Genomic DNA, 15203 nt, shown 5'->3' with positions numbered 1-15203 from the left:
CGGTGGCGGCGACGACGACGGCGGCGGCGGCGACGCGCCCCGCGCGCCTCTCTGGCCCTTGCCCCGGCTACGCGGGCCCCCGACGGGCCCATGGGTGGCGGAACGGAGCGGGCGCCGTGAGCGCGGTACCGGCGTCGGGGGCAACCCCAGGGCAAGCGAGAGCCAGGTGAGCCAGGCGCTGACACCGGTCGAGTCCTAAGCCGGGTGTGGGCCCGGGGCGTGCGGAGGTTTCTCTGGGTGTGCGCCCTGAAAGAAGCTCTTTGGAACACGGAGGAATAGATGGCTTTGCTCCGCGAGCAGCGCGCGCTGCAGATCCGCGCCCGCAGTGAGCTGTCTTTCTCTGCATATTCCTTCTTATCTGGAGGGACATACATAAGAGACCTAGGGATTCGCGGGGGAGGGCTGAGATCCAGCACAGACCGGTGAGAGTCTCTGCGAGGCGCCCCCGCTGGCAGCTAGATTTGGAGAAGGTCGTCCGCGGCTGCAGCGGGCAGGGGGATGCGAAACCTCCGACGCCGGAGAGTCGGCTCCGGCCCGCGGTAGGCTCCTTATTTGGAGGGGAAGTTCTAGGACCCCTCACTCTTCGGCTTGCATGGCTGTCCCGTTACCCCTACTTCATGGTGCTCCGCTCGCCTCTGCGGATAAAGAACATCCTTACCCGACGCAGTGGCAGTAGGCGCGATGCTGGGGGAGGGGCCAGCACGGCTGCCTCCTGCAGCCCGGCTCCCTGGCCTATCTGCCTACCTTGGGAGGGAGCGGCCAGTCAGATGCCGCTGGTACCCGTGTGCCAAACCTTGCAAGTGGAGGAGCAAGAACAGGCTTAGCTTCCACTAGATCAGACCTCTTGGAATAAATTTGCCTTTGATTCCTTGTTGACAGGGTGTGCTGCCTCTGCAGCAGGGAGATTGGGGGACTTGATGGTGCAGTGATGGGGGTGGGGGACCAGTGTGGCATCTGCAATGCTCTGTTGTGCAGCATGGGGTGGGGGTAGGGGTGCTTCAGGTCAGGGGCACGGCTTCTTTCACTGTATGAATGAATTCAGAAGGGAAATCCAGTGACCTGTAGACCCACCCTCACATTTGCTTGTACCTAGGGTAGCTGGGTGGGTGAGGGTAGTTTACAGTGCCAAGCTCTTCCCTGAGAGGTCAGAGTCCCCGTGCATTCACTCCTTGGTTAACAGGCACCTGCTACAAATGAGCAGGTCATGTGACCAGGAGCTGTAGGTTCATCTTTATGTCTGACTGCTGCAGTCAGCTTAGGGACCTCAGGAGAGTTGCCGGGCAGTTCTTTTTCCCACCTGCCCTGTGCCCTTGGGGAGACTTGAGGGTGCCTCTGGGGACTTAGCAGTGAACACGATGCAAAAAGATGCTTCAAGTCAATGTGTATAGGACTCCTGCCAACATCTTTCTTCTTGGGTTGATAGACAGAGTCTGATATGCAGCTCACAGAGGAAGCAGGGACAGAGGCCGAGGCCACAGCAAGAGAGATAGTTATGCTGTGGTCCTAAGAAATGTGTGAGCCAAAGAACCTGACTGGACCTCTCAGGACCACAGCTCCCTCTGGCCTCCACTGCCTCTTTTTGGCCTGGCCATTTGCCTGACTGAGACAATGTTTCTGATCCCTCTCCAGGGGTAAGGGTGCAGGGTAGCCTGGCCAGAGAAGCCAAGAGCTCAGCTGCCATGCAAGAACATTTGAGCCCCTCCCTCTAGGAGATAGTCTCTGATAATCTTCAGAAGTGCCCAGTGTGACAGTGAGCTGGCATCTCAGCTTCTTGGGCCCCTAACTTCTGGCTCTTTCCTGAGAGCCCACCTGACTGTGAGCAGGGATGCCCAAGTCAGACCATTGTGAGAAAGGACCCAGTCTTTCAGTGGCTAATGGTCCTGGCAGCCATTTCTAGAAGCAGGGAGTTTCTTGTCACTAGGCACTGAGCAAGAGTAGATTAGTGAGGATGCCACCTAGGACTCGGGCTTTTATTGGTCACATAAGGACTCAGGGACCATGTTGTGTGGGAACCCCAGTGGGAAAGGTAATGGACTGGCACTTGGTATGTGGGCACCAGGGGCTTTGGTATGCAGAAGGCAAGGATGTGTATGCAACTGTATATTTCAGTCATGCTCTCCAGGAGACCATAATGTCTTATGTATGTGAAGATGGACACATGTGTAATTGCACTCAGGGATAAGATTGATTGTTAAGCCATGCATCTGCCAATGTACAAAGGGAGGTGTTCCTCTGCCCAGAGAACAGTGCCACAAGGGCTGAGCTGTGGGCCTGGCCTCCAGCAAAGGGGGCTGTCTGGGACCTCCCTGAGGGGTGTGGCCTGGGAAAGGCTTCCTCTTGACTTTGAATTTAGGAATGCTTGTCTCCTGGCTCAGAATCCTTTGATGAAGGCCTACAGCTTCTGCATAAAGGGTCTTGACCCCCCCCCCAAACCCCGTTCAAGCCTCCCGAAGAACAGGCTGATAGCTATTCTCCCTGGAAAGGACTGGGCAGGGAGTGCTTGAGAACATATGCTTTGCTAAGATTTTTCATGGTCTGTCTGTGCCCTGCTGACCTTCTCAAAACTGACCATACATATCTATTTCAAGCCCCAGTGAATTCTATCCAGGACTAGGCCTGATGCCCAACATTGAGGAAGCCAGGAGTGGGGGGTACAAAGAGGTGCTGTTAGGATGTGCTACTGAAGACCAGCATAGTGCAGAATTTCTTATGCGAGGGGGCTGATCCAAATCTTTGCAGTGTAGTATACAGATGGCCTCAGAGGAATGGGGAGCCAGTGAGCTGCAGTATGGGACTGGGTCCTGGGAATTAGGGCCAAGTAGGGCAGGGTTGGAGTAAGGGACTTCATTGCTGTCTTTGAGTTATAGACCAGAACGACTGGGCACCTGCCATGGAGGAGTGGGAGCATAGAGGAGGGAGACCTGCCTAATCTGCAGAGCAGCTTGCTTCATGGCTGCTGCAGTAGGAGCAGCCGTTGCCTGGCACCTCTGCTGTTGCCATGGCAACATCAGAGGTGCTAACTTGCTAATGAGTCCCCCTCCGCTGCAAATAACAATTCTGTAATGGTTAATAGGGCCCAGTTCCAGTTCTCAGGGTTCCCTCGGAGATAGAGAAAGGGACAGGTATCAGACCTGAATCTATCTGCCCCCATTTCCACCTGCAACCAACCTGCCCTCCTCTGCTCTTCTCTCTGGGTCTCCCTTCCCTGCCATCCTCAGCTACAGCTCCTGTGGGGTTGTGATGAGAATCTTTAGATGGGGCAACCCTAGCAAAACTTTCCTCCAGGTAGTTCAAGGGCTGCTGCAGAGCTCCCTATACTGGTATCAAGCTTCCCTTGATGCAGTTAACCCATCTTGCTCACCTGGGAGGAGGTGGACACTGCTCAGTGACAGGGCCAAGAGACTCAGAAAAGGCCCTTCTGTACCCCAGCATCCTGCACTGTGGCCCTCTCAGAGTCCTGGTCTTTTAGTCCCATTGTCCAGCTCTGCTAGTAGGAAAGCCCACTCCTTCCTGTGGTCTAACCACTAGCCTGTTGTTCCCTCATGCAGTATTCAAGTTAGAAGTCAGGGAAATGTCCCTGAACATCTAAGATAAGCATTAAGTCAGAATGTTTTCAGCAGACAGAGGACCCCTTGCACAGGTAGTCTAGCGCTGTTGAGATTCCCCAGTGTGACTGGCCCAGGCCTGACTCCCCAGTGAAGGGCTTGCAGAGAGGCCTGAGACAAACATAGATGTCAGAGATTAGCACCCCAAAGCCCCCAGTGACTGTGCACTGCCAAGGCTTGGAAGCTGTGCCAAGGCTTGTACCAGCATGGTAGCACCATGTAGGTGCCCACATGACTGCAGTAGAGGAGTGGGGATGGGCCAGGACAGGAAGGGGCTCAAATGAGTGTCTAGAGAGCTGAGCTCCTTCCTACCCCACCACATTTAAGGATAGATGAGGGGAATATTGTACCTACCCTGCTATTTTACCTTCCTCTGCCTCAAGCCTCATTGTCCTGACACTGCACTTGTCCTGGGGGCCCCAAGGAAGACAGCACCTGACAGATGAGAGTCATCAAGCCTAAAGAACAGGGCTTCTAGGTTCCCTGATGCTAGCCATTCCCAGTCCCTCCACATAACCTTCAGTCCAAGAGCTTCTGGGGCCATGCAGAAGGTGCAGCAGCTCCAAGCATCCTAGGTACCACAACCTTCACTCTAGGGCTGACAAACTCCATCCCTTGTACAATGGGTGGAGTACACCAACGGCAGCTTGAGGCATCCATCAGGAATGGTAAAACAGGAGCTCCCTAGTACCTGGCCTTCAGCTTCTAGGAGCCCATGAGCAGGGGCGGGGGCAGGGTGGGCAGTCCTGCTGGTCCTGCTCTTCTATCTACTAACATCAAGGTTATGAGCTTAGAGAACTTTTTCTGGAGGTGGATTCTGGGAATTGGCCATGCAGCCCTGTGCCAAGTAAGGGAGGAGGGTTTGAGAGCCCCTACCTGGGAAAAGAACAGTCAAGCTTTGTACTCTAGGGTCCTGAGAAGACAACAATGCAGAGATCAGCAGGACAGAGATTGAGGAAAGTACAAGCAGAGATGAACCCCAGAGCCCATAATAAGGACCCCACTTTTGGGTCCTCATTTGTCCTCTGCCTTATATTAGAACCCAGCAGAGCCAAGGGTGGTCAAGGTCTCTTCTGTGTACTCACCTTATTGGGTCAGGTTCATCCATTCAGGAGGAAGGGCTCAAAGGACATGCTAGGTGCCAAACACAGGGCCCACCTGGGAGCCAGCTGTAGCTACCCAGATCCCACCATCTGCTGACAATTCACCTTTCCCTCAGGTCTGGCACCATGCACTAGGGTACCCAGAACACTGCAAGGCCACGCCCTCCTCACTTCAGGGGTCACTCTCCCCACTGCCTACCACCCCACCATGGCTGGGGATCGTCTCCCGAGGAAAGTGATGGATGCAAAGAAGCTGGCCAGCCTGCTGCGTGGAGGGCCTGGGGGCCCCTTGGTCATCGACAGTCGATCCTTTGTGGAGTATAACAGCTGCCACGTGCTGAGCTCTGTGAATATCTGCTGTTCAAAGCTGGTGAAGCGGCGTCTTCAGCAGGGAAAAGTGACCATTGCTGAGCTTATCCAGCCTGCTACGCGAAGCCAGGTACCTGTGTCCCACCCTTGCATACATCTCTAGGGCTGACTAGTCCTGAGAAAGCATGCATATGTCACCTCTAAAAGAGGGGAGCTCCTAGGCCTGGTGCCAAGAGTCCTCTGATCAAGCATTTCTCCTTCCCTGTCCCTTAATTCCAAACTGGGCTCCTTGAAGTCACAGTTGAGAGTGCTGTAGGCCAGTCCTCTCTAGTGAGGCCTTCCTCTAGAAATCCTGGGGAGTCCCTTTGTCATATACAAGGCAGATTCAGAGGGAGGAGTCCTGAATGGATAAGGGACATAGGGTTGCACAGAGGGTAGAGCAGGGTAGATGCAGTGGTGGTGCATGCTGAGGACAAGGACAACTGGGTCTGGCCACCCTGACTGTGGTGAGTCCTGGAGGGGAAGACTAAGGGGATTATAGTAGGCAGACTATTTCACTAGCCTCCCCATTCCTCTTCCCACCTCCTGGAGTCTTCTGTGACCCAGAATGTTCTCTGTGGCCCCCAGGAAGGATAATCGTTTCATGGAGGGACAGATTTCTTCCTCGGGACTATCCATTGCAGCAGCTGGGGAGGGACTAGCCTATTGCGAAGCATTTGTGACCTGAGACAGGCTACCAATTACCATCTTCTTCCACCTCTTTTGGGTTAGAGAGGGCATACCAACAGACTAAGGGCTTTAGAAGGATTTCAATTTCGAACTGCCTGACTCCTAAGCTATGATGTGAGAAAACCCAGGTGGGATGCCGCTTGTCGGGAGTCCCCCACTCCAAGGCCAGAACCAGCTCCCCCGTGGTGCCAATGAAGGGAATCCAGTGATTAATCACCCCCAGCGAGGACTCCAGCCAGAGTGCAATTCTATTGGCTGCTGATGACATCATCCAGCCTGGGGTTGACAGCTCAGCTGGCTTAAAGACTGAGTGTGCTTGGGAGGCGGGGACATCAGTCTGTTTGAGCAAAAGCCCCTCAACATCTGGCTCTAAGGCCACAACAATGGAAGAAAAGGGCTGGAGGAACCCCAGCTTCCAACTTCACCGCCTGACCTGGTGGTGTTTGGGGAGGGGGTCCTACTGCAGCCTCAGTTTCTCCATTAGGAGCTGGGGGAGAGTAAATAAGGAGAGAGGTGCTGGCCTTCCAGGAAGCCTAGGAGCCAGCTCAGGCTATGTGTGTGTACTCTCTGAGGCCCCATTAGACTCACCTATGCCTCCTTAACACTTCTGGTTCCGGTGCTTTTGCCAGTGAAGGGCAACTCAAGTCACTCGACCCCTAGTCCCTGCCTTGTGCAAAGCCTGTTAGTGGAGCCATGGGTTTTTCTGCCCCTCGAAGTGTGCACATACCTGTGCACCTAGCAGATGAAGTGGGAGGGAGGATGACAGCAGAGCCCTGTCTCTCCTGTCCTCTTGCTCTTCCAGGCATCCTAACTTCTGCCCTTATGGTCCCCTAGGTGGATGCCACAGAACCACAGGATGTGGTGGTGTATGACCAGAGCACACGAGATGCCAGCGTGCTGGCAGCAGACAGCTTCCTGTCCATCCTGCTCAGCAAGCTAGACGGCTGCTTCGACAGTGTGGCCATCCTCACAGGTAAACTCCAGGGATGGGCCAGGGCTGTGGGATACCTTCTCTTCCAAGCACTCCTCCCCATGCGCTTGGCTAGCACTAGGAGTCTCAGAGGAAAAGTATTGTCCCGCCACTATTGGGATGGTAGGGCGATCCCAGTACCTCTAGGCTTCTCAAAACTCACTTCTACCCTCAACAGCAGGAGAGGTGGACAAGCAGGAGTTCTCCAAGCCAAGGTTTTGGTAGAGGAAGGCCAGGGACCCAGGCAACAAACTGTCTGTGTCAAGGAGAGGAAATAAAGGCTTTACCTCAGTCTATCCCAGAACTGGTAACACAACAGGGACTTTATCCAGAGAACATAGCAGCTGGCCACAAATTATGTCACAACATCCTACTCCATCATGGCCGCTACCTAATGGACCAGCAAGTATCTCTCTGGGCTACCTGTGCTCCAAAAGCAGCCTGGCCAGCTGGCCTCCAAGCCCTACTCAGACACACACACACACACACACACACACACACACACACACACACACACGACTCATGGTTCATGTTCCCACTCTCTACCATGTGCTTAGGCACACTCACCCTCAGGCCATGGCTGAAAGGGCTTTTGTAGACTCTACCTCCCCCGGGAGGGAGGCAGCCTAGATTCCTGAATAGCTGCTCGAGTGGGCTTGTTCTAGGATGGCTGCTCAGATGGCTGGAATCCGGGGCCTTTGCTGATACCCTCTGCCCATGCTGGTAGCCTCTGCATAGCCCGTAGCTAATGGAATGTCCTCCACACCCACTGCATATGGAGTGGAATAAGTGAGTGGGTAGCCAGTCCAGTTCAATGGCACCAGAATCCCATGAGTACCATGGCATCAAGCCCAACCTGAGAGGAAGGCTGGGAGGGCCTGGGCTGCTTCAGTTAAACTGCTAGGTAAATGCTAGGGAGATGAACCCATTCTGAGGTACTCTGAGGTGGTTTGGAGACTCAGAATCATGGGTATGGCCAGGGTCTTTGTGTACATTTGGATATGAGTTATGTCCCACGACACTCTGGGCCAGTATGATCCAAGCATATCTGTGTGTCTATGTGCCCTGAGTCTCTGGTATCAGCCACATACATATATGCATGCACCCCACCTCTGATATTTGTACAGATGCTGAGCCTGACTGAATAGGACTCATAGCATTGTGCATGTGTAAATTCTCGGAACCAGAAGCCACATAGCTGTATCCTAGCTCTAGCCTCCAGGCTTAGTTTGGGAGAAAGAGGAGTTTGGGCCTTTTTACAAGCCCACTAAGCCTATAGGAACCCTTCCAGGGCCCAACTCACAACCCTAGTCATGAATGGAAGAACAAGGTTCTTCTGAAAATACAAAGGGCTCCAGAACTGCACCCTTCCTGGCCCTAACAGGACAACCCCAAACCTGACAGTGCCTGTCTCTTAGGGGTAAGGGACAAGGGGCAAGGACAAGTGGAGACCGCCCTGAGCTGGGCTCCTCCCAGAGGGTTCATTTGGACCTGGTTGTGCTCTAGCTATCTCCCTGAAATTCTAGGTATCTGCCCCGCCAACTTTGAGTCCTTGTCCTCCTTTGTCCAAATACTGAGCTAGGGAGTCCTCCTGGTCAATGCAGTGTGAGACAGGCTCAAAATGATACCACACTGGCCAGATCCTGCTGAGCTAGTGCACAATCAGAAGCAGACTACTGATCAGGGTCCAGGGATGGTTTCACAGTGCACACAGAGCTCCTTGGCCTCCTGGCCAAATACATCAGAGGCCAGGCCTTTACATATCACCCTCTGGCTGTGCTCACAGGAAGCTCAAGGAGATGGGGATGACCAATGAAGGGAATCAGAAGAGGGAATTCAAGCAATGCTCCCACAGTGATGTTGTTGGCAGGGAGGGTAATGAACTGAGTCCCCTTTTTTCTTTAAGTAAAGTTGGAGTTTATTAAGAAAGCACTTTAAATATATTCCAGTCCCCCCCCCTTTCTCTCTCCTCTCTTCCTTCTTCCTCTTCCTCTTCTTCTCTTCTAGCAGGCCCTTTCTCTCTTTCTCCCTCCCCAATCCCCTTCCCCACGATGACTCCCCTGACTTCAATCCATGGGGTCAGTAAATTTGCCTGAGAGCAGCTTTCCAATAAACCTGCCTTTAATATAATAGAGGGGGGTAGGGAGAGAGCTTTAAGTTAGATGTTAGTATGCCTTGGCTACATTTCTGCTGCTGTGAACAAATGCCTAATCAAATGCAACTTCCAGGGGGAAGGATTTATCTGGCTCCCCATTTCCACCCACCACATAGCCTTGGATAGCCCCCCAAATCCCTGGGTCCTTGGTACCCACCTCTCTCCAAACCAGGGAAAACGCAGTGTGTGTTTGGGGGGCAGTGCGTATGACTGAGACTGAAGCCACTGCTTGTCAGAGCTTGTCATTGTGGAATATAGAAAGTTCCATTCTGGGGCTGGAGAGATGGCTCAGTGGTTAAGAGCACTGACTGCTCACTGAACTCTTTACTCAGAGGTCCTGAGTTCAATTCTTGGCAACCACATGGTGGCTCACAACCATCTGTAATAGGATCCAGTGCCCTCTTCTGGTGTGTGTGAAGACAGTAACAGTGTACTCATACATAAAATAAATAAATAAATCTTGAAAGAAAGAAAGAAAGAAAGAAAGGAAGGAAGGAAGGAAGGAAGGAAGGAAGGAAGGAAGGAAGAAAGAAAGAAAGAAAGTAAGTTCCATTCTACTGAACTCACCTCATCATGCTGAGAGTTGTGTCCACCACTGAGATGCTGAACAGTTTCTGGATGAACCCCAGTCAGGCTGGATGTGGCTGTGTCTATTATATCTTTATAATTGTTTTCTTTGAGCCTCTCAACAATGCTGTGTGGCAGGAAAATAAGGAAACTGAGGCCAGAGGCATGCCTTGCAGATGGTCACTGAGTCAGACATACCAGAGGAGCTACCTTGTGTGCCTCAAACTGGTGGAAGGTTTTCTTTCCCCAGCCCAGAGTCCAGGTCTTGGATGTATCTAGACAATAGCCACAGGGAGCAGGCTGTGTGTGCCCTGTGTGCAGACTCTACTCTGCTTCTCTGTCATCTGCTGGGTAGACTGGAGCCATGACCAAACCACAAATGCCCTGTGGGCAATGGCAATTCCAGTGGGTGATGTCATGCCCAAAGAGGCCCCACCTCAGAAGCCCTTTCCTCCCAGACCTGGCACTGGAGCCCAGGCCTGTGGCTTCCAGCCAGCTGGAGTCAGGGAAGGATTGCATCAGCAAGGAGAGAGGCTAAATGCCAGCCTGGCCCCAGGCCAGGGGCTGGAGAAGGACTTACCGAGTCATACCTGAGGAATAAGAGACCCCTGGTGAGGTCTAAGCCATCTCCTGCCTGGCTCCCATGTGCCACACTGACAGGCCACCTTGACCCCACATTTATGGGCATCAAAGCAGTGCCCCTGAGCCAGTCCCTAATTAGCTTGAGGAGGAATGTGGGCGTAGGTGCCTGTTCTAAATGGGCAGCAGCACACCCCCAGTGCTGCAGAGAAGAGCAAGTAGCCTGCCAGCAGGAGTCCAGGTGCTAGGCCAGAAGCAGGCTGGGTTTGGGGTCTGCAGGGTGTGGCTAAGCCCAGAGGAACTCTCCTGCCCCAGCTGGCCAGCTTCCTGAAGAGCCTTCTGTGTCTCCTCCCACAGGAGGCTTTGCCACCTTCTCCTCCTGCTTCCCTGGCCTCTGTGAGGGCAAACCTGCCACCCTACCATCCATGAGCCTCTCTCAGCCTTGCCTGCCTGTGCCCAGTGTTGGCCTGACCCGAATCCTGCCTCACCTCTACCTGGGTTCTCAGAAAGATGTCTTGAACAAGGTGAGTACACAGAGGGTCACTGCCAATAGGAGAAGGGGGTGGGTGGCTCTGGATTTAGGTCCTAGGGTGGTCTGAGAGGAAGATAAAATGAGTCTGAGCTGGGAGCACAGGAGGACCAGAGCCTCCCCACCCACTGACCTACAGCATGGTTCAGGCAGGAACACAGCAAGGCTAATGGAAAGGCGGGCTCCCAGTCTCTTCTGTGGTGGGGCTGGAAGCCTACATGCCAAACTGCTTCTGTCACTGGGCCCCTTGCCAGCTCTGAAAGAATCCCGTGTTTTAAAAATGGTGAGGAGGGAAAAGGATGAAGGCACCGCCCAGGCAACCATAAAATTCCTGGGAGCCCAATGCTGGCTGTGGGTGTGGCTTGCAGAAGCCATCCTTCCTGTACCCATCCTGTGGGCTCCATGGTTGAGATGAGAAAGGGTTTCTGGACCCAGTCTTTTCCCATATGGCAAGATCTTGAAAAAAATCTGAGGCTTGGGGACATCGAAACACTTTAGAGTCCTTCTGTTCTACGAGAGGTGGGGGAAGAGGAGGGGAGTTGGTTCTTCTTCCACTGGGGGACTTTGCTTTTCTCTGCTACCCCATTCTGATCCATCTTCCTATCCCTCCAGGATCTGATGACCCAAAATGGAATAAGCTATGTCCTCAATGCCAGCAACTCCTGCCCTAAACCAGACTTCATCTGTGAGAGCCGTTTCATGCGTATCCCCATCAATGACAACTACTGTGAAAAGCTGCTGCCCTGGCTGGACAAGTCCATTGAGTTTATTGGTGAGGGCAAGGGAGGGTGTGTGTGTCTCTATAGGGTGGAAGAGCTGGCTAGAGGAAGACTAGATAGAGGCAGAGGGGAGAACTGGGAGGGCCACCAGCACTGTCTGCCATAGGGAGGGTTGGAGAGTACCTTGGGTAGGGAGGAACAGTGCAAGCTCAGCCCTTACCTGATCCCCCACCATCCACCTGCCCCCAGATAAAGCCAAGCTGTCCAGCTGCCAAGTCATTGTTCACTGTCTGGCTGGCATCTCTCGCTCTGCCACCATCGCCATCGCGTACATCATGAAAACCATGGGCATGTCTTCTGACGACGCATACAGGTATTCTCCTGGGCCCCGAGGACCTAGAACACTACAACCAATGGCTAACAGCATTGCCCTCCCTTTCCTCCCTCCACCCACTTGGATTGTACAAATTACTACCCTGGCGGGGAGGGAAAGCCTGAACCTGACACAGAGCTTGGGTACTTAAAGGTTTGCCGTGAGTGCTGAACAGGGGCGGGGGGGTTGGGGGGAGAATCAGGGACAAGCCTGTTCTGACAGAAATGCCTCTTACTTGCTTAGGTTTGTGAAGGATAGGCGCCCCTCCATCTCGCCCAACTTCAACTTCCTGGGCCAGTTGCTGGAGTATGAGAGGAGTCTGAAGCTGCTGGCTGCCCTGCAGAGTGATGGACCTCACTTGGGGACCCCTGAGCCCCTCATGGGCCCGGCAGCAGGCATCCCACTGCCCCGGCTGCCACCATCTACCTCAGAGAGCGCTGCCACCGGGAGCGAGGCAGCAACCGCAGCCAAGGAGGGCAGCCCGAGTGCTGGAGGGGATGCTCTGATCCCCAGCACAGCTCCAGCTACCAGCGCACTGCAGCAGGGCCTTCGTGGCCTGCACCTCTCCTCTGACCGCCTCCAGGACACCAACCGCCTCAAGCGCTCCTTCTCCCTGGACATCAAGTCGGCCTATGCGCCCAGCAGGAGACCCGACTTTCCCGGCCCACCCGACCCTGGAGAAGCCCCGAAGCTCTGCAAGCTGGACAGCCCGTCTGGGGGCACGCTGGGCCTGCCCTCACCCAGCCCGGACAGCCCGGACTCCGTTCCAGAGTGTCGCCCACGACCCCGTCGGCGACGTCCCCCGGCCAGTTCTCCTGCCCGCTCCCCCGCGCACGGCCTGGGCCTGAACTTTGGAGACACCGCCCGGCAGACTCCGCGGCACGGCCTCTCGGCCCTGTCGGCGCCCGGGCTACCTGGCCCTGGCCAGCCGGCTGGCCCCGGGGGCTGGGCGCCACCACTGGACTCCCCAGGCACACCGTCACCCGACGGACCCTGGTGCTTCAGTCCCGAGGGCGCGCAGGGTCCAGGCGCTGTGTTCTCTGCCTTTGGCCGGGCGAGCGCGGGCGCGCCTGGACCCGGTAGCGGCAGCAGCAGCGGTGGTGGCGGCGGCGGAGGCAGCAGTAGCAGCAGCAGCGACCTGCGGCGGCGGGATGTGCGGACCGGCTGGCCCGAGGAGCCTGCTGCAGATGCACAGTTCAAGAGGCGCAGCTGCCAGATGGAGTTCGAAGAGGGCATGGTGGAGGGGCGGGCACGTGGCGAGGAGCTGGCAGCCCTGGGCAAGCAAACCAGCTTCTCTGGCAGTGTGGAGGTCATCGAAGTATCGTGACCCTTCAGGAGTCCCTGTGCCCTTGCTCCAGCCAGGCCAGGTATAAATATATATTATATATAAAACACACAGAAAAGGTAAATGGTTTTACTGCAATTTTTATCAAGAAGTAAATATTTCGATTTTTTTATTTATTTAAGCTAGTGATCTGGCAACTGTGCGGGGCGGCCCTAAAGCTCTGTTTTTACTGTCTGGTATTTAAACTGAAACAGGTTTCTAAGCAATATGAGGCCACCTTCAATCCCAAGCTGGGTTGACAGGCCTGGGCCCCTCCTTGCCCTTCCCCTCTGGAAACATTACTGACCTTTCAAAGAGCTGCCCAGCTTTCCTGCACTTTTTACATAAGATAAAGGGGGAAAATGAAAAAAAAAAAAAAACAAACCCAAACCCTTACTTGCCACAAACTGAGCCGCAGACCCTTCTTTCCTTTCCCTCCTCTCCCGTCTCTCCTCTCCTGTCTCTCCTGTCTTGGGCTCTGCAGCAAAGCCATAGGTAAGGGGAGGGGGAAACCCTATCGTCCCTGCAGAAGGCCCCACCAGCAGTGTCCCCACACCTCAAATTGCCAAGTCTTAGTGGCATAGGGATACCTTCTCTGCTCTTCACCCCAGGGCTGTTACCTGGCAGGTGTTGGTGGGCACTGGGCCCAATGGACCAGAGTTTTCAGGGAGACTTGGACAAGGGGGTTCCTGAAAGCCAGATGAGGTAAGCTCCAAAGGCAAGAATGGAGAACCTCACTCCTGTGAGGGTGAGGCCCAGTTTCTTTAGAAGGGCCCAGGAGGCCATTCAGAGGAAGCGTCTTGTCTCGCATTCCTTTGCAGATGCCCCTGCCCACTGGGAAGCCCAGTAGACTCCCCCAGCATGTACTGGGGCAGTGTCCAATGCCAGCAGGAGGAGCTAAGCTAGCTGGGGCTGGCAGGGGCTATCTCTGCTGGTCAGAGGGGAGCTCTAGGCCCAGTAAGAATGGGGGTAGATTCAAGCTCTCATTCTGGGCTCTTCCTGCCACAGGTAGGACTTGGAATTCTACTGCACCTTCAGGCTGAGGGGCCCCTGAAGCAGGTGGAGTAGAGCACCTACCAAGCCCTTAGGCTTCCAGGAAGCAGAAATCCTCAGCTTTAGGAGAACTGTCTCCAAAAGACCCCACCTAAGGACAGATGCTGGGGAAGTCCTCCCTGACAGCCCCATCCCCACAAGGGCTTCTCAGGAGAGAGTCCCTCTGTGTGCTCCCTCCCAGGCAGAGTACTTTCCCAGTGTCTTCAAGATGATATGCTAGCCTCCACCCAAGGTGGCTTTTTTAGGCTCAGAGCCAATCTAAGAGAAGGACAAGGAGAAAAATGCCAGCCACCCTTGCTGAATTTCCTCTTGGACTATTGGGGACCCAAAGTTTTGAGGCAGAAAAGGGGTTCTTGCCCTCAGATGTCTTCAAGTCTTGGAATGGGTCTGTCCTTTGAGGAAGAAGCCAGGGGCTTGTTAACAGGTAGCTGGGGCAGGACAGAGTCTTGGAAAAGACCTAGGGTGGCACCTTTCTACCCCACCTCTCTTGCTGTGTCCTTCTGTCTGTTCTTCTTTTGACCTGCCCCCCATGTTCCTGTCACCCTCCTTCTTAAGCAAAAGTCCTGTCCCAGTTCTCTTGATCCCACCCATCCTGATCCCTGAGAAAATAAGCTATTGTTGTATTTTCAATCTATGGATTAGAGGTTTAAGTATTTATTATTATTGGTTAATTATTATTATAATTATTATTATGTAAATTTGCCTCCTGTCTGTCATTGGATTTCTGAGGTGACCCTGGGTGTGGAGGTTCACTGGCTTCCCTTCCATGCCCCTACTCTACTGCTGTCCAGGAGATAGTGGTATGGGGCCACCAGTTGGAGCCTAAAGCTCCCCCTTGGATCTGGTCCCTCCCCTCTCTTGATGGAGATATGGCATCTATCCTGGACACACGGGGCCTAGTAGCCTCAGTCTGTCTTTGTTCTCACTTACACATGACCCTGGTCTTCACAAAGTGAGAAGACAAGGTGGAGGAGGTCTCAGCTCCTCCCTCCTTTGTGTTGGGGGAGGTGGAGCACAGGCTTTCCCTGTGGCTTTTCACCCACTGTCCAGGGTGTGGAGGGTATAGGGTTCTCTCTTGCTCTCCCACCCCTCCTACCTGGTCACTGCCGGCACTGGAATGGCCCAGAATGCACCTGGCCCCCTCCTGTTGTCCAGTACAGAAGAGGTCCCTTGCCCAAGGCTTCCGGT

At 54.2% G+C, this 15203-nt stretch overlaps 1 protein-coding gene across 1 annotated transcript; it reads left to right on the top strand.

The window, feature by feature from the left end:
* The first annotated feature begins 468 nt into the window (after positions 1 to 468).
* Positions 469 to 13358, top strand: Dusp8 (dual specificity phosphatase 8). The gene is made up of 7 exons (XM_028786907.1): positions 469 to 539; positions 4825 to 5147; positions 6581 to 6719; positions 10375 to 10541; positions 11159 to 11318; positions 11515 to 11638; positions 11882 to 13358. The coding sequence occupies exons 2-7, from the start codon at positions 4917 to 4919 to the stop codon at positions 12963 to 12965; spliced, it is 1905 nt and encodes a 634-aa protein (XP_028642740.1). The 5' UTR covers positions 469 to 539; positions 4825 to 4916; the 3' UTR covers positions 12966 to 13358.
* The last annotated feature ends 1845 nt before the right edge of the window (positions 13359 to 15203 follow it).

This window comes from Grammomys surdaster, unplaced genomic scaffold, assembly GCF_004785775.1.
Source record: "Grammomys surdaster isolate TR1022 unplaced genomic scaffold, NIH_TR_1.0 125603, whole genome shotgun sequence".
Classification (NCBI taxonomy): domain Eukaryota; kingdom Metazoa; phylum Chordata; class Mammalia; order Rodentia; family Muridae; genus Grammomys; species Grammomys surdaster.
This window is presented reverse-complemented; position numbering and strand designations above follow the sequence as displayed.

Coding starts and splice junctions, on each gene's coding strand:
- Dusp8 (XM_028786907.1), top strand. CDS start 4,917: ATGGCTGGGGATCGTCTCCCGAGGAAAGTGATGGATGCAAAGAAGCTG. Junction 5,148..6,580: donor AGCCTGCTACGCGAAGCCAG/GTACCTGTGTCC, acceptor ATGGTCCCCTAG/GTGGATGCCACAGAACCACA. Junction 11,319..11,514: donor CAAGTCCATTGAGTTTATTG/GTGAGGGCAAGG, acceptor ACCTGCCCCCAG/ATAAAGCCAAGCTGTCCAGC.